Here is a 22,810-nt window from a genome sequence, read left to right as displayed (position 1 = left end):
TTTTTTTTTTAACAAAAAGGAACAGTTAATAAATTAATATAATATTTTTTGATACATACTATCAGAATTTTTGCGATGATTTTTGCTGCTTGTAAAGTAAGCGCAATGAGAGGTATTGTGAAAAAAAAGCAACAATATTTCTTGAGTATTATGATTTAACATACCTTTTTTAAAAATTAAAATTTATTTGAAATTATTTTACATTATTCTAATATTATATCTAGATTAAAATAAGATTAATTCATTATTTTAATGATTTAAGTTTTAAATCACGCCTGAGCTTCTTCAATTTCAAATTTAGCTATAGGAAAAGATTACGTGATTAGTTCGGCATAGAGAATTTGACTACATTACTCGAAAAATCGTCAAATTTATTAGGAGAATACGTTTCAACAAGAGGTTATTACGATTGGATATTGATTTGAAATTCGCGCCTTTTGGAGGAGGAAATCCTAGGCGTGTCGGACTGAAGTGAGTTACAAATTCGAATTTCGTGGCTGATTGGCGTTCATTATATTAGGGGACCATATTTGGCAGGAGGATACTAGAGGATATGCGAAATTGGCGCACAAGTTCAAATCAAACTCTCGGTTTAACTTACATTTTTTTTTAACTCTAAAGAATTAATAAAAAGAATTAATAAGTTAAATTGAAATTAATCTACATTGAAAATGAATATGGTAACAAATTTTTCATATGTTATTATATGTAAAATAAGCATATACAATTTTACATTTTAATTAATCTATATTTATAGAAATGAAAAATTAGAAAGCGAAGTAAATTATAAACCAAGATTAAATTAATAAACATTGCGTTAGAAATAAAAAAATACAGGAAAGTCGGCCGCGAACCGTTTAAAATGGGGAAAAACTAGATGGCGCTGGCCGCGGCCTGAAGTGCGCTGTAATTTTGTCTCCGTTCCGCTCCGTGCTACTCCGTGCGTCATGATTGCGGACTGCGGACTCCGTTTCGTCCGTCATTCCGGATTTCGGCTATCGTAGCACGTCGTGAATGCTCATGTTCACGCGTCGTCGTGCGTAGAAAACGTAGAGCGTTTCGAGGGACCCTGAAGTCGAGAACGCGCGATAAACGAAACAAAAGAATTCTCAAGTGTGACGAGTTTCTCCGAGTGAATCCTACATTGGTTTCTCTTTTCTTTCTCTCTCTCTCTCTCTCTTTCTCTCTCTCTCTCTCTCTCTCTTTCCCTTTTCCTCTCTCTCGAGTACGTGCACGCGCGCACGCGTCCTCTATCGCGGATTCTACTCACGGTTCGCGGTAGCTCGACGGCGAGATCGCGATCCGCTACGCGCCACGAGTCGGGAGGGGGAGGCGGCCATCTCCGAGCGATTCTGATATTTTTTTATTCCACGATATGTCAGAAGGCGAGGCGTTGTCGCAGAAGAAGAAGCAGCAGCAGCCACCGTTTCATCCGCAGCAGCAACAGCAGCAGCCACCGATCGGAGCGGCTCCGATGGCGAATATGACGTGGCAATACCCGCCAAACAATATGCACATGTTTCCACCGTATCCGGGGTGAGTTGCGTCGTTAAGATGCCAAGATGCGTTGCACGGAGACAACGGAATCGGCCATTTCGTGACGACCTCTCGCGAAAGCGAAGCTGCTGCGTCCGCCAACGTTGGCCTCGCTTGGCAGTTAATTTCGCTTTAAAATTCCGGAGCGAAACTCCCTCAGCTCGCTCGTTCCTATCTTTCTGGCGAATCTAACGCGAGAAATTCGATATACGCGTCTATCTTATTATTATATATAGGACGCTCGATATCGAGTGTCATCAGAAGTCGAGAGCGTCGGAGTCGCGTCATCAGGATTCGAATTTTTTTTTCCATTCTCCAGAATCTGGAGTTTAGACGAGACTTGAAACAAATGAAGGTTTTTCTAACGAGATGCCAACCTCTGTCTGGAATAGGATTAATGCGGGATTAATACCGCGGACTGTTTGAGAGAATGCGCAATGTCTGTGAACCGAGATGAATCATCCTATATATGAACGCAAATGAGTTCGTGGTAATTCAGTTCTTGGAACAAATTCGATCGATCAGGATTTTGTTCTAATCGATTTTGATATCGTTGGCATTCCGTACACTGTATTATAATATTATAGTGTATATTGCTATTTATATTATAATAATTGTCGCAATAATTGTTTAGGTATTGCGTTGTAATTGTTTTTGTTGATGTTCGAATTATTATTTGTGACAATTTGGGAATTCTATATATATTCAATATCCGTAACAAAGTCTCAGGTTATCTGGCAATGCTTGAAATTGTTATAAATTGGAGTTACATTTGTAAACGATAAGTCTTGTAATCTTTGCTTGCAGGCAAATGTATGGCCCAGGGTATCAAGGTGTGCCACATCAAGGACAGATGTTTAATTATTATCACATGATGCCAGGATATGGTCAACATTTTAATCCTCAGCAGATGCAACAACATCAGCAGCAGCATCAACAGCAGCATCAACAGCAGCATCAACAGCCACAGCAGCAGCAACATCAGCAGCAACAACATCAGCAGCAGCAGCAACAGCAGCAGCAGCAACAACAACAGCAGGGGAACAACCAGACAAAACAGCAGTTACATCAGCAACCTCCAATACCGGGTACTCCGATGCCTTTGGATGATGAATCTGATCTTCCACCACTACCACCTGGTCCACCACCAACAGTTCCGAATCAACAACATAACAATCATATGCAACAACAGCCGATGGCTTATTCAGGCCTAATGTACAATTCGTTCCCCTATGGTAACTGGAATGGAATGCACAATGATAATTCTCGTAAGTTTTTATTTTTTTAACGATAAACTATAATAATAGAGATAAGCGAAGAAATCACTGTTGAAGAAGTTGAATGTATAGCAATATTTTTAAATATTTTTCCAAATAAATTTTGTAATGAATTTTTTACAGAAAAGAATATTTTGAATTAATTGAATATATATATATGAAATAACAGATAACGAATTGAAGAATGTTCTATAATGTCCTTTGTTTTGAAAGTTTGTTGATATCATCATAATAGGATTCATATTATGTGTTTGCTTTTCTCGACAGACACGCTTCGTCTCTATAATACATAGTTTAGACATACCAACATTAAGGTGAGACTTGTTTTTTTTTTCAGAATACAATGGACAGAATGCGATACGTTTCAATTTACCAAATAAGAAAACAGGTCTAGGATATACGCCATCCGGCAATAGCGGCGCTGCGAAGAAAAAACGTAAGCGGAACAAAAATTTAGCAGCTCAATTCAACAATAGCTTTCAGGGAAACCCTTCAGCTACCGGTTCTTTTATGCCTAATGGACCTAATGTTGGAAAACCCGCGGAATTACCACCGTTACCTCCCGCACAATGCGAACCAGTGGCTCCTCCGCCGCCGAGCGAGGAGCCACCTGGTCCTGTCGTGCCGGTCACCACAGCTGCTAATACGACTCCTAGTACCGGTGCTATTCCTTCCATCAACCATAATCCGGTTGGGGACTGGCCCGAGAGTTTGAAGAACTACGTGAATCGATGCTATGAGAAATGTAAGACAGCGGTTGATAAGGATCAGGTTGAAATCATATTGAAGGGCAAGATCACGCGTGCCGCGAACGACGGTTCGCTCTGGTTGAAGGACTGGGATAAGGAGCCTCTACCCAGCATCCACAGCGAACGTATGACCATGACGATCAAACCTCAAAAGCCGGCATTAAAACTGGCGAATCCTCTGGCGAGCCCACTGGTCAATGCACAGGGAGGCCTGCGCAAGCCCGGGCTCTCTAGCTCGCTCGGGGCTCGGCTTGGCGCGCGTCTCTCTGTGACACACAGCAGGCGGTCAAGGACGAGGTCGAGATCGAGGTCTAGATCGAGATCAAGATCAAGATCCAAATCGAGATCGCGATCCCGGTCGCGGTCGCGGTCGAGGTCACGCTCGAGGTCGAGATCGACGCGTTCGCGTACACGTAGTCCGCCATCGCGGAGATACAACAGGCGCAGCACGTCCTCGTCATCAAACATTAGCGATCGGGAGCACGATTACAAGGCGCCGAAAGCGAAAAAGTCCGGGCGCAACAAGGCAAATCACGGCAACAAGAAGTCCAAGAAGGCTAAGCAAGCTAAATCACATTTCTATTCCGAATTTGGTTTAGCTACAGGCAACGTGGACGAGCTGGGTACCAAGGAGAAGCTGCAGCAGCGTGCTGCCAGATTCAATGGCGGCATTTCCAGGACGTCTATCAGCAGCGTCGTTATTAGAGATGACTCAAATGCAGATTTCGACTTTACTGGACTCCACATCGTCGGCACGTGCAAGGATCTAGAGAAACCTTACTTGCGTCTCACGTCGGTACGTGAATATTTAAAATTATCTTCAATAATGGATAGAAATTTATCGGTGATTACCGATTTCTAATGAAATTATATGATATTATTGCAGGCTCCTGCTCCGTCTGCAATTCGACCGGTAAGTGTACTTCAAAATTCTTTGGCCCACGTCAAGAAACGTTGGCTAGCCGATCAGGACTACAGATACGCTTGTGATCAATTAAAATCCATCCGGCAAGATCTTACCGTGCAAGGTATCAGGGACGCGTTTACAGTTCATGTATACGAAACTCACGCCCGTGTAGCTTTAGAACGCGGTGACCACGAAGAATTCAATCAGTGTCAGACGCAGTTGAAAATGCTATATCAGGATCTCGGTGGCGAGAATCGATGTGAATTCATTGCGTATCGAATTCTCTATTATATCTTCACGAAGAATACCCAAGGTTCGTAACGAAAATTAATAACGCAAAAAGAGCGCAATCATTTTTCCTGATTACATTATTAAAATATTTTGTAATATTTTCCATTTCAGACTTAACGACAATTTTAGCTGCACTTTCGGCAGAAGATAAAAACGATGAATGCATAGCACATGCGTTAAAAATACGCTCGGCGTGGTGGTTGGGTAACTTCCATGCTTTCTTCAAATTGTATAGAACGGCACCACGTATGTCTGCCTTTTTGATGGATTGGTTTGTCGCGAGAGAGCGAAAGAAGGCATTGAAATTCATGATAAAGTCGTACGTATTATCTGGATATGTATTCATGTGTAATTATTGTTTTATGAAATTATCTTTACTTTTATCGAGGGGTTGTATATGTTTCATACTGGTAAAAATAATGAATATTGATTTTAGATAATATTGACTTTAATTTTGCTTTGAAACTTTGCTTCATTCAATTAATAATCACTGATAGATTAATGAATTAAACACGCGAATCTGTTATTATATTATCGTTAAAATAATACGATACAAAGTATACAACCCTTTAAAATTGATTTCGAGATGAAAATTTCATTTTCAAAAAATTTAGAGAATAGTCTTGTTTTTTTCGGTAAATGCAAGCGTACATTTTTTTTCTAGTATTATTGCATTTACTTTCCAAGGAAAAGTTCCTTGCTAAATCATGTTTGATCACGGAGAAAGTATATCAAAGTTCAGTTGGTATACTTTTATCAAGTTGATTTTCCTAAATATCTAATTCAATTCCAGCGCCATGTTTTAACAAATGATTCCTATGGAGAAACATGGACCACAAATTATAATTGCAGATTTCTGTTACAGGACATCGTAGCCGAAAGTTAATTGAATATTAAATTGTTGTTTTCTCTGTTTTATGTACTTCCTACCACATCACCATATACGCCCATTATCTAACGTCTGCATTTCTTGTGCTGTTTAGCTACCGGCAAAATTTGGCGGTTCATTTCGTCGTAGCGGAATTGGCCTTTGATTCTTTGGACAAGTTTTATGAATTTATAAGCGAGTTCGGTTTGGTTTACGCTGATCTCGCTCGACAGCAAATCGACTGCAAGGCAAGCAGTGGTAGTCTAGGTGGTTGGTAGAAGGCAACGCCGCTCTACTGTCCTACTTTTACCCCTCGCGGCGGAAGATAACGTAACACGTGAAAAAGAAGGGCTACACATTTATATACATACACGCGTATACATATAAATCTTACGTGTATTGTATTATGTGTATATGCATATGTCTCTAGCATACGTGCGCTTATGTGATGCATATGCATATATATATATATACTTAGATAGATTGTTACATTCCGCCTGGGGTACGCATGTTTTTATAAAATTCCCTCGCTCTCGGAAGCCCCACGTGCCGGCTCTACCTCTCGCAAACAATCTTCAAACCATCGTCCCACGGCGATGGCGCAGTTTTACGTCGGGCGCAAAATCGAAAGCTTGGGACTTCGACTACAGCTTCGACTGTGAATTTGTATATACACGCTCCTTCATTCGGTTTCCCCGCGCGCACTTGTATAATCGCAAGAGGACGTATATGATGGATCCCTCGCTGGGGGCTCCTGGAAATCGTACAAAAATCAGGACGGATAGTTTTCGTTCATTCGACGCTACCTCACTAAAAAAGATTAGATGAGAAAAAAGTTCGTTATAACTCGTCGAGGATCATATTCACTATGCAAACGGTACAATCTACAGTCTTCGCATAAGAAAAAAAAAGTCCATCTTTCGTTCGTTCTCGACTCGAGACGATTCGTCGACGAGACGATTAAGTTGCTCTCTCTTTTTCAATCGTTCGTAGCATGATGCACACATACGATTCACTGCCACAGTGCTCGATCGATTTTCCAAATGTTCTTTTAAATATTACTACACGAAAACAACCCAGTTAGCTGCCCAGCTGAGTCGCAACGCAAGCTTTTCTCTTTTTGAAAAGAGAAATGTTTCAAGGAGAACGCGGATGAGAATTTTGATCCAAAAAAATTCCACGGATTCAGAGATATAAATTGTGTTTAAGAAGACTGCTATCGCTATATTTATGCAGCTTGTGCCCGAGAAACGCTCTTCTCGATCAACGATTAATACAGCATTCCTGGTCGCAATGAGTGTTACTTCCCGGATAAGCTCGAAGATAATGGGTGGATGAGGCGCAGAGAAGAAGGAAGAATGATAGAATTGATTCCCGAAATATTGTTACTTGCGTGGATGAACCACGACATTGAAGACACCTGAGTTGAGGACGAAAATAGAAGACCGAAGATCACAAGGAGAGGACAGTCTGTTGCTGCATATCACACGCGACGAGCGGCGCATCATCGTCGGTTCTCGTCGTGTGCCGAGTGATTTTATAATTTATTTTAATGTATCCATGTGTCGCGCGCGGGACGACGATCTTTCGATCTTTATTTCCTTTTCTCATTAGATTCTCCAGGTGGTCAAGCTGCTTCTTGGTTCTCTCACGTTCATACACGCGCGCTCGGATGAAAGGTGCACCAACCGCATTACACGGATTCGGAAAGGGAAAAAAAAATGATTCATTGTAAAATACTTGCTCCGAATACGATGTTGTGCATAATAAATTATTTAATTTTCTGACGTTGTACCTCATTTTTTGTCTCGCGTCGTACTATAAATCTAGCGCACTTTTAGAGGAGACATAGATTGCGACTCGTTCTGCCACGACTTCGCCTCGACGATGCTTCGCTTGATAATAAATACCACGGTCGACATTGGGTTTCTTCACGTTCGCAATTGCAAATCGCGACCGACATTTACGCGTTGTCGTTGCTAATTATATTATATATATATATGTATTTATATATATATATATATATATATATATATATATATATACCGATTCGGTATCGGTAGATAAAATAATTTAAATGTTAAATAATTTAACAATCCATAAGACAACATAGAACATTTAAAATATGTAACAGTAAACGAGAAAACATCATTTTTTTAACGCTGATCTTCTCACTGATGGATAATATTTACGGTTGCTGGCTCGTCATTGTAGCTATATTAATTCACATCAAAAGCGAAAACTTGTACGTGTATTTTACATACAATGTTACACTGAAACAAGTTAGCCTTTTTACACTTCATCACTTTCTTTCGATAGAATAAATTTGTAAAATTTGTAAAATTCGCTGAGATTTTGATTCGTAAATTAAAAATCGCAAAGTTTAATCGATCATAAAATTCATCTTTGCTTAAATTCATAATGTATGTAGACATATTTATGAATGCAGAGAGATTGCAGAAAGATCTGTATATTTTACCAGTTTTATTCTATCGAATAGGAGTGAGAGGAGAGAAGTCGTACAATCTTTTTCGCTTCTAATGTAACAGAAGCTTTAAAATGGCTTTCGATTAGTTTAACGTGGTTTGATCACGGGTTTATGTAATAACACGAGCTTAATAGTGTTTACGTCTTCGACGTAGACTTCGTGTCGAGATGCGGTTATAAACCGCGTCAAGATGCATCTATCAGCTTCGCTTAAAGATCTCTATCGTACACTTGGAACAGTATACAACGTGCCATTAACCGAATTAACCCGTTAACGTCCTCGAGCGAGAAGGGACATGTTCTGGCAAGTTGAACTTGCTCTCTTAATTATTACCGCTATGTACGGTTTTGTTGTTTTTCCAATCTCAATGATAAATCTTTTTTTCCTTTTTTTTTTTTTTTAATTAGATTCTCAACCCTTCGAAAAAGTACGGGCGTTAACGGATTAATAATCTCGTGTACATGAAAATCACACGAGTAGGAACAGATCGCGCGGAAGAGATCAACGTCAATATGAATTCGCGTGCGCGTTGGCATCGAGTCGCGAGCTACACAGTGCGTAAATAGCCTTACGGTAAATATATTAACAGCGTCTCTCTAACGATACCGTCTGTGTGTATGTGTGTATACGTGTACACATCTGAGATGATTGATAGCTGACGTAGTACATTAATTCACTTAAATAATAATCAAATAAAAAAAGATTTAACTATGGTACGGCGAAATAACGTAGTCCTCGGTGGAAATGAAGCCTAGGATGATCGGCAGCGCTGTTGGGATCAGAGAAGGAAGAGGGGGGAGGATGTGGAGGAAACAGTGTCCGTTTATACGGAGAGGGATACAAAGCTGTTATATTGGGTGATGTTGCGTTTCAGAATGTCGGCGCACGGACCTAAGACCCGCTCGAACCGTGCCCGATCCAGTTTCACACACTTCAACGGACCCCTGGCCACTACAGTTGCCGCTCGGGGCCTGTCCAGCAGCAACGCAATTTCCCCTGTATAAAAAAAGTTCTTGCCGTTAAACGAGCCCTTTCAATCTTCATGTAAAATTGATTAAAAACTATATATTTAATAAATTTTAGATTGACACATTAGATTATTTTAACGTTATCATTGATTATCAGAACAAAATCGTAAATTTTGTTTCTCTAGTTTCTCTAGAATATACTTGAATATCTCGTTGTTGACACAATTATACATGCTAATTTTTTCATTTTGTAAACAATTTTTCATGAAAATTTGTTATCGACTGTCACATGAATTTTATATTACCGAAGTAATCGGATGGTCCTAAACGGCCGACCTCCGCGGGTTCGTCGCCTTCCGAGCGTTGCTGAAGAACCACCGCCGTTCCCTCGACGATTATATAAAAATCTTCACCCGGTTCGCCCTGTCGGACTATCGTTTCCCCGTCGTCAAACGCCACCGGCTCCAGAGCGTCTGCTACTGTGAGTCTTTCCCATTTATCCAAGGATTCTGCAAAAAGAATAATACAATAAAATAACAGCTTCATTTCATCTCTCTGTCCATTTAATATCCTTAAAGATTTCTATCAACTTAATCAATTGGAGTATTCTAGGTAGCAAGAAAACATTATCGTTAGAATTCTAAATAGAAGACATTCCGATTGATTTACATGCACTTACCCAAAATGGAGACTCTGGACAAGAACTCCTCGTACATTTTCCTTTTTCTTATAGTGGAGCCCATGAGGATTCTGCGATAGGAGTCCCTGTCGATGCCCCAAAGTTTTACATCGGTCTTCGCTCTGACCGTGGCGGCGCGCGGCGTTCCGTAGATTAACGCGAGCTCGCCGAAGCTTCCACCCTCGCCGATCGTCGTTGCCAGCTCGCCGTTGACAAATATCTCGACTTCTCCTTGATCGATTACGTAGAAATTGTCACCCTCGTCGCCTGGAAAAATTATACCAATTATTCGCCCGTTCATTTCACAGATCAATGACAAATACAAGACAAAACGGATACGCTTCATGAACCACACACACCTTGACGAATGATCGCCTCGCCGGGCAAAAAGGTCACGGGGAACATCGCATCAAATATGTCGGAGCGCTCGTTCTCGTCTAAGTGCGCGAACAGCACGTTCTTGGCGATGGCCTTACTCAGGGCAGCCATGGTTTTATAATCCTTAGGTACGACCTTCTTGACATAGCTGGTGGCGTCCTCCTCGGAGACCGGCTCCGCCGAGATTCCGCCCCGCCGCCGCGGCACCTGCGGGCCCTGCTGCCCCGCGGGCATGTCCTCCGTGTCTTCAGGACTCGTGGCGATCTGTTGCTTGGCATCGTGAGCCTGTTCCTGTACATAAATAAAACGTTAGTTAGTTAGTTAGTTAGTTAACATTACAAGCATAGTAGATCTTTGACCACAATGTCAATAACTGCGGTTGATCTTTGAAATGTAAGCGATTAAAAATTGTCGTCACTTAATCTGAATTTCATAACGGAACTCTTAAAAAGTATATTAATTATGCGTATATCAATCTACTCGATTCAATTTCTTTCGACAAGATCAATCAGTGTATCCTTAATTCTGAAAGATTAGCTCGACGAGAAGGGAAGCTCCTCAGCCATAATTGATAGAGCTAATTAATACAGAAGAAAACACCGATATAACGACGTATTCTTACGAGAATCGGTTATCGATTGGCCTGATAAATAATACAGAAAGCCGTCTTGGCAGTGCAGAATGCCACACAATAAATTAACACGTCCAATATCTTTAATAATCCTCTTTCTTTCTTTAATTACGCGCACTAAGATACATATTGCCAATCTAGAATTAGTTGCGAAAAAAAAAAAAAAGATCGTCACGTGCTATCGGTTCGAGAAAATCGGAGCAATATGTTAAGGTCATCGTGTTAATGCACGTTCGGAATTTCGTCGGTGTTCGCGTGGCGCAAAATTGCTAAAAAAAAAAAAAAAAAAAAAAAAAAAAAAAAAAAAAAAAAAAAAAAAGCGGGAACGCAAATTAATAATTCATTAGCCACGAACGCGCGACCCTCGTGGCCGGGCTTCGCCTCGCCACGGCTATCACGCACATAATTACCGTGAAATTATAAATTATGTAGGTCTTTGGATAAAACCTCATGTTACCATCGCTTATGTATACGATGCACACCGGCGGAGTGAGAGAGGTAAGCGAATAATGCCATAGGTCAGTTGGCGTTTTCACGCACGAACGCGCCGGCTCTCTTCGTGGTGAGCCTCGTCGGCGTGGTGCATCGCGCTAACGAGTATATTCAAATCAGCGCAATTCGCAGCCTTTAATTGCCGTGATAATACGCCGGTGCACGCTAACGTTACTCGCGTACGAGGAGTCCCACCGCGATCGCATCTATTTCGGGGTCTTACGAGCCGGGAAACGCGTCCCGAGCGTGACATTTATGAGCGCTCATAAGTCGCGTGTAAGCAAATAAAAAGAAGAAAACATGTCCCTTTAACAAATTTGCGTTTTAATAAAAATCTTGGTCAAAATCAAGACACGCTTAAACTGTTATCCGATCATTTATAAAAAAAAAAAAAAAACAAAAAATTGATGCTGGAATCCTGAAGAAAAAATGCAGGATGATTTTTTTTATTTTCTCTTGAATCTCCTTTGGACTTTTTGCAATTAATTTTTGATTTCTGCAGAAATATCTTCACTGAAACGTTATTTGATGCTCTTGATAAGAGCCACGAGTTTTAGGTTTAATTTCAAAATAAATTATGCGGTGACACAAGTCTGTTCGTCGAATGACAATTATGAATCGGAAGACTTGATCGCGATTTGCTAATTATCGTTCAACATAACGTGGCTCCTAATGAGTCCATAAAAATTAACGATCCGATAAATCCTCGTCGGCAAAGACGCGTCTAGGCGTCCGACATGGTGCCTGTTGTGCATTAAAAATAGAAAAGTAGGATTCCATTTATCGGAATAATTCAACAGACGTCGAACGAAATCATATCCTCCAAAATCGGCTGTTTACATTTAAATTCATTTTATGGATGATCTGCGCAGGACACCATCTAAAATTTACCGCGATCGATTCGCCGACATATAAATTATAGATCAAATAAAAATATTATGCTATAATTATAACAGTAGTAAATTCATAAATGCGTAATTAAATCGATTTCCCTTTGTCTTTCTATTTTCAAGACCGTTACGTAGTTTATTATTATCGCAGGCTGCGTGCATCTGTGCACGCAGTAATTTAATAAAGCCGCATTATGTCACTTCTGTCGCAAACAACGTGCGTAACCGAAGCTCAGAATTGTGGATCATAGTTATTAAATCTGTAAGTTTACTACGCATACCTGGCCGGCGCGAGCCGGCGCGCTTTCGGCCTGCAAAAATAGAACACGTTCTAATTCCGCGGATACAATTCCGATTCCGCAATTCCGTTGGATACGGCATATAACACCCGAGGCATAAAATTCCGCGTAAGATCTCCGTTCCGAGACGAATCATCGATCGTTCAAAATAAGCCTGAGAATATACGGGAATTACACAATCGCATGATGTTCGTCCCGATCAATGTGGATCAATCTTTATTAATTAATTTACTCTTCATTTCTTTCTAATCCTCAAAATTGAAAGATTATATAGAAAGTAATTAAACCGAGATTAAGATTAATCTACATTGAACACATGTAAATAACTATGTAAACTATTTATGTAACTGTGTTTAATTACATGGAAAGGGCAATTTTGCTGAAATGTCTAAAAATTTGCATACATACAAATTGTGAAAATAACTTGTTGGACAATATTATTATTTATAATAATATTGTAATATTATGCGAGCAAAATAATTATGCAGGATATTTAAATGTGATGATAAAAATAGAAAAATGTTTGATATTTTAATAATCAATTTGGAAGTTCTAGATAATTATTTTGATGGTTCAATAAAATTATTTTCAAATCAATATCCAGTCAAATTTTTAGATACTTCAGCAAAATTATTTATTCCGTGTATGTGCGTAACATGTCGTATTAGATTCTGCTCAAAGTCGTCGGAATCATCAAGATGCTATCTTATACGATCTGCTCAATGACAAGTATACGTAATATATGAGTGTATGTATATATACATATATAGGCCATAGGCTTACGTCTCATAAGTACTACACCCCCCCCCCCCACACACACACACGCAGGTCCGCACGCATGCACGTGCACAATCCTTGAGCACGCACAAGAGAATTTTACTCTCGTCATCTCGACGCAAGTGTTTTTTAAGCTCATATCTTTTTCGCGGAGTGCGCGAGCGAAAATACCTCAAGGATGACCACAAAATGTATTCCTAGAAAACGAGTACGAGTCCGAATACTAAACGAATATATACGTAAAGAAGAAACGGTATTCTCATAAATTTAGTGTGGTATAGGAAACGTATAAAGTTTACAATTTAGATTGCATCGTAAAAAAAAATCTTTAAGTCATAGAAACCACGACCGATTGACGAACATTCCTCATATTGATTTTCCTTCCTCTTAAAAGTGCCCTTTTTCTTTCTATTTGAAGATGTGACGTAAAAAGACTGCGTAAATATCATACTCTTAGGAAATTACTTTTTCGTTGAAGAAGACTCCCCGACGCGAATGGCATAGTAAAAGACAGTTGCCATTTACGAGGATCTTTATAAGGTATGAAACTAGACTACAGACTAGCTGTCGTAATTTTTCAAATAAAAAAAGCTTGATATATTTACTGTTTATACTTGTAACTTTTAATGTCAAACCTTTTCTTCTTTTTTCCATAATAATTGCACGGGTAATTATGTAATTTTTTCCTATAAATATAAGTATGACAAACTTTTATAAGAGCTTTCTAAGTAATTACATAATAATATTGAAAATAAAAATCCATACCAAAAATTCAAAAGACGAAAATCAAAAATAAAGAAGTTAAAAATCTTGAAAGTTTGCCAAATCGTAAAAAATCGCTTTTTTCAATTCCATTCTTTTCAATTTCTACACAGAAGGAACAGTTCTGTTGGATATAGATCTGAAAATAATTTTATTGAACTATCAAAAAATATGTAGGACGTTCAAATTGGTTGCTACAATATAAAAAATATTTGCAATATTATCGTATATATATTTAAATGTCCCACATAATAATTTTGATAATCCAATAAAATTATTTTTCAATATCTGGCCAAATTCTTAGATCTTACAGCAAAATTGTTCTTTCCGTGTAGGAAACGTATAATCGTCAATTTCTTTCGAGATAGAAATAGATACAGATGTTTAAAACACTAAACTTCGACGATTTATATTGATCTATCGCTCGAGATCAATTATCATATACACGCGCGTAACTTGGACGATTATGGCCGACACATTCGTTCTTCCACTCTTTCTCTTTCTCTCTCTCTCTCTCATACCTTATTCATCATTCCTCTCGATCCTCCTCCTTCGTTCTCTTTTTCTCTATCTTCCCCCGTGTTTCTCGGCTTTACGCGGATACGTTAACACTTGCAAAACAGTCGCTTTTCGCGGCAACGCGTGTCGTAGGTCGGCGATCTCGCGAATTCTCGCGGACGCACGGGAAAGGAGATCGTCTCCGCCGCCACCGCCGCCGTCGTCGTCGTCGTCGACGTCGTCCCGTCGTCGCACACGCGACTTCGCGTCTTCGTTGTTGTCGTCGTCGCCGTCGTCGTCCGCCTCCTTCTCCTTCTCCCGCCCGCTTCGCGATTTTATAAGGCCTCGGACGGAATCCAATTAGAGGTCGGAGGCGATCTAGCACGCGCGCGCGTCCATGCGTCCGTCGGCGCGACAGCGTCGGTACGCGTACTGCTGCTGCTGCTGCTGCTGCTGCTGCTGCTGATGCTGCTGATGCTCGCTTGCTCGCTCGCCGCCGGACTCGCGGCGCCCGCCCGACGATTCCGGGACGGGATGGATGTGCCGCCGAGATGTTGTCTCGTGGTAGTCGGTAAGTAAGGTCTTCCGCTTGCATTAACGCGCGAATGTAAGCGGCCTGATGGTGGATCGATCCGCGGTGGCAGCAACGACGACGACGACGACGACGGCGACAGCGGCGGCGGTGGCGGCGGCGGCGGCAGCGGCGGAGGTGGCGATGGCGATGATGACGGCATTTTTCAAGAGCTCAACTCGTAAAACTACAGATGCCTCGTAATACGTAGTCTCGTATAGAAAACATGCTCCAGCGATACACCGTTACTTTCCACTTCTCGTCCCACTGCGTATAAGTTTTTATCAATGTCGTAGCTGGAGCGGCGGTTAAAGAGTCAGAAATTAGAAACCGAGACGCTAATTCCGCAACCACGTCTGAAATAGAGTGTATTGATTTATAATAAATGTGGTGATTACTTCATTTTTCTTTGGTTTCCCGTTAGCTCGCACGTTATTTTATTTCATTCCTATTATCGAGCGTTGTATCCGTTGAATCCGTATTGGTATTTCTTCTTACTTCTTACTTCTTACTGCACTCCTACGGTCTTTCTACTTGTTGTTTTCGCTTTTGTCGATATGACGATTTGCATCTTTCATCCTTGAGATTGCCGCGCGGTATCGCGCGATACCAAGCATTGTCAAATCGAGATATTTGAATATTTTATCGTCGTGACTTGAGGCGCCACGACGCCATTCCTGGCGATGACGTCGAGGGATAATCGGCGTCGTGACGCCCAGAAAGAACGGCGGCTGGATTCTCTCGGTCGCGGCATCCCGCATTTTTGCGGACTAGCGTGCTTTTAACGCGCTCTTTCTCTTTCCCGCTCTTTTTCTCTTTTTCTCCTCTGTCTTGCCTCACTCTAAGGTTGCGCCTCGTTATATTTCGAGCGTACTCTATGTTTAGATCAGCTGCCCCTATACTGCGTTCTCTCTCTCTCTCTCTCTCTCTCTCTCTCTCTCTCTCTCTCTCTCTCTCTCTCCCCTTCGCACACACTCGCGCATACACATACACGCGTACACAATCGCGAGCCCTCTCACCCTTCTCGCATGTCATGTCGTTCTCCTTCTTTTTCTTTTTCCGCTTTCTTTTATTACGCTCTTCCTCTACGGCCGGAATACGACAGAGAGTGCTTTTACGAGACCACGCAAACCTAAGCAAAAAATTCGTCTGGTTATTTAAGGTAAATAAATCTCACACAAGACCGCCATTACCGCAATTAATGATAAATTCCCCGAGAGAATTTCGAGTCTACCATGCCCGCACGGCTCTCGAGCAAATGGTTGAAAAGAAACAATTTCTTTCCAGCAAGCATAATCCAACTCATCATCCAGTCTCATTTATAATCGGTCCAGCTGATTTCCAGCTTGCGGTTTAACAGCGAAGATACTTTTACTTTACAGCGCAGGTTGTTTGTGCGCTTGTTTATCTCATGTTCTCCTTACGGTTCGCTTCTATATTTCGTATCATAACTTCTACAGGCTGTCTACTGCTTGGAAAAACTTGGAAAATCTGGAATCCTCAGGGAATTTGTTTCCCTGAAAAAATCAAGAAATACTCAAGATTTATTAAAAAATCGGGGAATTTTTTTGAAGTTGCTTTTTCTAACATTTTGTCTTTATATATTATAATCGAGATTTTATTGAATTTTTAATGATAACAGTGAATATATTTATTTCAAACACGAGAACGCACGACTTTATCCAATATTCGACATTGGAAGCAATGACTTCGTTAGATGCAACTTTGTTTTGTTGAAGACGGATATTTATTTTAATAATTTTTTAATAAAAGTTGAATTTTGTATCGGTTGCATTATATAATTTTTTGTTTACAGCTTTTGAAAATAAAATTTAAAAATTTTATGCAATATAAAATATTTATTCTTTAAAATCCTTATAGTTCCTTACAAAATTTTTCAAATTTAATTATTGAAACTCGAGTGATTCTTAGTTTTATTTTATGATCTATAAACTTTTATAAAAAGAAAATATTATATGGACTTTACACAATAGATATACATTTATTTGTAAGACATTAAAAAATATTTTTATTTACCTGAAATTTTTTAACAAATGCCTTGAAAGTAAGAGAATTTTTTTTTTTTTCGGGTTTGAGTAGACACCTGCCCTATATTTCTATATTTGCGCCCTTCAGTCCTCTTTTCCATGATTTTTTTCGCGATCATTATTTCTCCCGCAGGTGCATCGCATTTTGCATCGTTCCCAAGGGATTTCCGTTCTCGAGGAACAGAAGATTTTCCTCTTCTCCTCTCCAGCATGTGCATATGCATGTCTTTCTCTCTCCCTCTCGGGTGCACTTTTTGCCGTGTACGCCGCATAAGCACGGAAGGCAAACACGCGAGGCAATGATCCGCCGTCCCGCGCGCGTCTTCGCCTTCCGCTCGACGGCACCGTCAGCGCGCGTCGCTGCACCGTCACGCTGACTGACGCGCGCGACACGGCGACGCTCGATCGAAAACACCCTCGCGTGATCCTGGATCTCTTCGGTATTGTGGGAACGGAAACGATTGCTCCCAGGCGATTTATTCGAATGGAGACAAATAAATCCCGCTAGGCAAAATATTAACAGTACGCCAATAGAATACTACGATGGCTTTAACTACGGTCGCATTGAACTCGGATTCCGTCAGCAGAATTTATATTTTTTACGCAGCGAGTGAGATGGTCCTGACAGCCGATTACTAGAAGGAACGTAGCGGAATTTGTCACTTCGTAATTATTATTTAAAGGGAATGTAGTATTTAAATAGTTAATAATTACGAGATAGCGAATTTTGCTCCATTTCCTAAGTCAATTTCCCGTCATCATATTTTATTAACAAATTTTCTTAACATATATTCCTGCTGGCCTACCAACAAAATGTTTTCGATAGATCTGAGACTTCTTTATCTCAGAAAAAAACATTTCAAACGAAATACATAACGAAATACATAAACATAACTCATTTTCCTCGTTGCAAGAGAAATAAATGAATACGAATGAAGATGTCGTAACTGTCAAGAGAGAGAGAGAGATTGCTTTCACGAAGATTATTCATGATATATATTTAATATTCACGACGTCAATATTAAAAGAATTTAAGAAAGCAATTTTAGAAATCTAAGAAAACATAAAAATTATGCGAACCATTTTTTTTTCCTTTTTTGTCTATATAAAAGTTGAGCGCTGTTTTCTGATTAGTTTAAAAATTATTTAATTTTTATATTTATATTAATTTTTCTAGAGAAATCGTTTATTGCAACATTAATGTTGAAATTAGATATATATATATATATATATATATATATATATATATATATATATATACATACATCATTTTTAATCATTTTAAATCATTAATTTAATATAATTATTTTCATACTTTATATATGTATGTACTTTATGTATGTTTAAAGTTTAAGTATAAATAAGTTTATGTATGAAAAAAATTCAAATTATAGATAATAAACATTATTCTAAATGGAATTTCATTTGCTTGTAGATTCCTTTCGCAATAGCAAAATATTCATTGCTGCCTCATCATGCTTCCTAGCTCGGAAATGGCCTTCGGCCTACGCAATCTGCGTTGCTGAACGTCGCGACGAGGGAGTACGAAGCATCGTGCCGCGCGCTAGGTCAATCCAATATCCAAAAAAAAAAATCGGACCACAGATTTCATCCGCGATGCTCCGAGGGACGGTTCCGCGTGAAGAACGTCGTGCGGCGGCCGCCGTTTATTTTAAGCGACCGTCGATCCTGGCCGCCTTGCGAGTCTTCGATCTCGCACGAACGTACGCGCACCACGCTCAGCACCGCGTGGGTGGCACGGCGGCACGAACTGCCGCTAACGTAATTGCCGTCGCTAACGTTAAATGGGAAAGGTAACGGTGACGAAAGGTCTCGGGGGGGGGGGGGGAGGGGGGTCTACGGAAACTCTGTCAAGGATCACGCCGGCACGGTCATGCAGTTTCCTCGCGGAACGTTTTGCTGACTGACGTTATTTCGATTACGGGACGTCACTCTTTCGCAAATCTCCGTCTGTCTGATCATGAAGAACTGAGACATCTAAGCGAAGGACAGGAACGGCTTGTCGATTAATCGGAATCCTCGAGGACAGCGTTCTGCTTCTCATAAAAAAATAAACAAATATGTTTTTTTATATAATTTTAATCTTTCACGCTTTAACGTTAGTTTTTTAATTTAATTCAGCTCGCCTTTTCGTTCCAGAAATTCCACATAGAAAAATATTTTGACGAAAGAGGAGGAGGAGGAGAACGGAGTCCATTGTACGATATAATCTAAATTTATTATCCGTGTCGGTAAATTGATTATCTGCCATATCGATCATTTTAGTTCAACGGATGGACCATAGAAGACAGTACTTGTCACGTGGGGATTGCATGACGCTGTCATAGGTCGATAAATGTCGGTAAATGTTGTTTCGACGCGGAATCAATTTTGCGGAACAATAAATTGAATATTTTATGCAGAATGTAATATCACGTTGCAACGTTGTCAAAAATTCTCTCATTTTTAACGAGCCGTGACTGTTATTTCTGACGTCGAGATAATACGACGCGTTCCGGAGAAAAATGTATCTCCCCCGATTATAATGTTTACCTAAGAACCCTGATAACGTTTCTCCCGCGTGAATCAATTGTTCGCGCGATAATCAAATCAGCAACGCGATTAATTTCGCAAAGAGCAAATCTGATATGACTCGTTGGATGACGAGCGAAAAATTGGAGTATTTGTTTTCTGTTTCTGCACTCGGCTGAATTAAAATTTTCTATCTTGCTTCTGTCAAACTTCAAATGCATGTCTATTTTATTTTAAGTACAATAAATGTACATTAGTTTGCCTACAAATCATTTTATTATATAAACATCAGCTTCCTTCATGTCAAGAGAGAAAAGAATTTCTCCTTCTTTAAATTTAATAATCGCCATGAGACTTCAAGAACAATTCAGTTAATTTCTAGAAGAGGACTTATCTCAAGGCTCAATAATGAGTTGTGCAATGCACACAAATTCTAAAGAAACCTTGTAGAAATGTAATTCAGTTTGGAAAGACACGATTTATGTCTATTTCCACTAATGTAGATTAGTTTTAATTTTGATTTAATTTACTTTTCATCTCGTTTTAGTTCCAAGAACTAGAAAAAGAGTGAATTATGTGAGATTAATATTAATATACACTGGCAAAAATAAACATTAGAGGAACCAATATTTGACCGAGATTAACTTTAATAATCTCGGTTAAATTTACTTTTCATCTTGTAATACTAAAAATTAGAAAAAGATAAAGAGTGAATTAAACTGAAAATAATGTTAATCCACATTGGTGGAAATGAACATTAGAGGAACAACTTCAGTTACACCCTGGCTATAGATTCGCGATTCACGTCACTGTCATGTCCTCGTCGACACGAGAGTTCGACATCGTATTCGTGCAACAACGTTACTTATCCCGGATAAAACCTTGTTCTTCGCTGAAGAAGTCGCTCCCATGAGAATTCGCGGCGCATCTCTCTCTGTGATCTCTCTCTCTGTCTCACTCTCTCTTTCCCTCTCGTGATCAGGTTAATCGCGGCCGCGCACGGCCGCGGTGGTTACGTACCCTTTCCAGCTTCTGGAAGTACTCCCGCAGGAAGGAGATCGGGTTCTCGGGCCGGCCCACGCACAGTTGCACTATACAGTCTTTCAGGACCTGTTGGATATTATGTCTCTGCACGTATTCCTCGCACTCGCGTAAACTCTGCTCCTCCTCGAGATTCGCCGCCATATTGATGATGCACGGCGCGCCGCTTTATCGGCGATACGTTGCGTCGTCTCCCCTCTCCCCTCTTCCCGCTGCCGTTAGCCGCGGCTGTTCGTAATCGCGCGATCTCGGTCGAGATTCTAAGATTCGACGAAAGATTTCATTTCCAAAGAAAGCTGTACTTTAATACAATTCTGACTCATCGAAGCGTTCCATTGAGAATCCAGCTCTGATGCTAGAAATTCAAGTATGATTTTAGGAATTTCTCACGTTTGTACGTGATAAGAAATGCGCGGTTATGCTCTTGTTATTGTAGCTATGGAAATTGAATTATTCGTACGATCGCGGGCGAATCGATAATTCAATCGATTGAAGTTAGCCTTCGATGGTGGATTATAGTATAGAAAAGTATAGAAAAGTATGGTTTATACAAATATATAAGAAAATATATTTTCTTGAATGGTTAGTTAGTTTTTTAATTTTTAGAATTGATAAAAGATGGAAGGCAAATTGAAGATGAGTCAAGATTAAAGTTAATCTCTATATATATGTTCATTTATATTATTCTTCAAATTTTCAGAATCAAGATAAAAATAAATTAAATCAAAGTTAAAGTTAATCACGCCCGTGCGTGCGGGCGATTATTTTTATTATATTAGTTTAAATGTTGATACATATCGCTTTCTCTAAAAACTTTTAAATAAATCATTTTATACATATCTTACGTCATATATTGTCTATAATACTTAAATAATTATTTACAGTTATGTAAACTGATACGCTCTATTAAGTAGATCTTTTAAAGCCCTACAACTTTTATCTGAAACATTTTTCTCAAAAATGCCTTGTTTTCGAGCTGTTTGACCGTTTTCACAATTTTGGCACACTCTGTATATTCGTGTAGAGATCCGAAAATCGCGCTACATTGCACCATCGTGAATGCAGTTCAGCATCGAGCATCGAGTCGCGCATGCGCGCCGCCGCGTGAGTCGCTACGCGGGCTTCGATAGATCGAAGTGCGTCCCGCCTCGTCTCGATCGGTCGCTTCGATGGATCGTGCGCGGCAACGACCATCTCGCGTATCGCGCGTATCGCGATGGACGGTGGAGTGCTGCGTGCGGCGTACTGCTGCCTGCGAACGGGTGAATCTCCGTGCTGAGAGGGAGAGAGAGGTGCGTGCGGTGTGTGTGTGGTGTTACGGGGTAGCCCAGCTCGCGAATCCGTCGGGCGCGTCTCGGCCTCGCCTCGCCTTGCGAAGCGACGCGACGCGACCGCGACGGACTTTCGACGGCGAAGCGGAGCGAAGTTGGGCACGATCGCTCCATAACGGACGGTCGGTCGGTCAGTCGATCGGACAGACAGACGGAACGATTCTCTGGGAGGAGGCCGAGCGGGAGTGCGAATAATCGGGAGACTCGGCGCGCCGCGAAACCGAGGAACTGTGCGCCGCCGCGGGTCCTCTCGGCGATGCGCGAGGATACTCTCGCGGACACCTCGCGTCCGTGCGTGCAATCCCGTTCACACGCCGGGATCTAAAGGCGGCTGTCAACGAACCCGGGCGGCCGGATATTCTGCAGGAGCTCATTCGCGAGGGTCTCGAGCGAAAACGACCCAGAGGGAGGAACAGCGAGAGAGAAAGAGAAACATAAGGAGGGCCGAGCCAGTCTCGTGAGAGAAGCAGCGGCAGGAGAAAAGAGGTACACATCGCCTTTTCGGCGACCGTGCTCGGGGTCTCGTGTGCCTCTCGCATTCCTCGCTTAATCTCGCCGAACACGCGAGTAGACGCGATATATCATTGTGCGCGCGCGCGCGCGCGGAAATGTATATTTGATGTGTATATATAGATGTATGTAATGTATATATATATATATATATATATGTGTATGTATGTATGTATATAGGGTCCCCAACTATGTGCGCGAATGCTGCGTGAATCAGCCGTGCAACGACGATGACGGTCGATCGACGGTTTCGACCGTGCCATCTCGCTCTCGTCGTCGCCCGGTTG

At 40.7% G+C, this 22,810-nt stretch overlaps 3 protein-coding genes across 12 annotated transcripts in view; 2 read left to right on the top strand and 1 right to left on the bottom strand.

Moving 5' to 3' along the window:
- Positions 1-910: 910 nt before the first annotated feature.
- LOC105429885 (leukocyte receptor cluster member 8) lies at positions 911-7,412 on the top strand. Of its 2 annotated transcripts, XM_089072470.1 has the most exons (7): positions 911-1,147; positions 1,383-1,536; positions 2,344-2,804; positions 3,151-4,358; positions 4,449-4,782; positions 4,872-5,079; positions 5,744-7,412. In XM_089072470.1, exons 2-7 carry the CDS (start codon positions 1,475-1,477, stop codon positions 5,904-5,906), a joined length of 2,436 nt encoding a protein of 811 aa, XP_088928596.1. In that variant the 5' UTR covers positions 911-1,147; positions 1,383-1,474; the 3' UTR covers positions 5,907-7,412. The 2 variants fall into 2 exon arrangements, with proteins under 2 accessions (XP_088928596.1, XP_011641417.2); XM_011643115.3 differs by having other exon boundaries at positions 911-1,536.
- Pka-R1 (protein kinase, cAMP-dependent, regulatory subunit type 1) lies at positions 7,386-20,848 on the bottom strand. Of its 2 annotated transcripts, none has more exons than XM_011643116.2 (5): positions 20,662-20,848; positions 10,123-10,432; positions 9,764-10,030; positions 9,390-9,593; positions 7,386-9,112 (listed from the first exon to the last, which is right to left on the bottom strand). In XM_011643116.2, exons 1-5 carry the CDS (start codon positions 20,824-20,826, stop codon positions 8,940-8,942), a joined length of 1,119 nt encoding a protein of 372 aa, XP_011641418.1. In that variant the 5' UTR covers positions 20,827-20,848; the 3' UTR covers positions 7,386-8,939. The 2 variants fall into 2 exon arrangements, with proteins under 2 accessions (XP_011641418.1, XP_011641419.1); XM_011643117.3 differs by lacking the exon at positions 20,662-20,848 and adding an exon at positions 14,514-14,898.
- Positions 20,849-21,859: 1,011 nt separating this feature from the next.
- Patronin (calmodulin-regulated spectrin-associated protein patronin) overlaps positions 21,860-22,810 on the top strand; it is a 58,079-nt gene continuing 57,128 nt past the window's right edge. For all 8 annotated transcript variants that reach the window (XM_089072463.1, XM_089072465.1, XM_089072469.1 and 5 more), the window contains exon 1: positions 21,860-22,499. The gene's annotated coding sequence lies outside the window, so the exon portion shown is untranslated. The remainder of the gene's footprint in view (positions 22,500-22,810) is intronic.

Source organism: Pogonomyrmex barbatus, unplaced genomic scaffold (assembly GCF_055798465.1).
Source record: "Pogonomyrmex barbatus isolate J1 unplaced genomic scaffold, ASM5579846v1 scaffold13, whole genome shotgun sequence".
Lineage (NCBI taxonomy): Eukaryota > Metazoa > Arthropoda > Insecta > Hymenoptera > Formicidae > Pogonomyrmex > Pogonomyrmex barbatus.
Note: the sequence above shows the minus strand (reverse complement) of the source record. Positions and strands in the feature narration are given on the sequence as shown.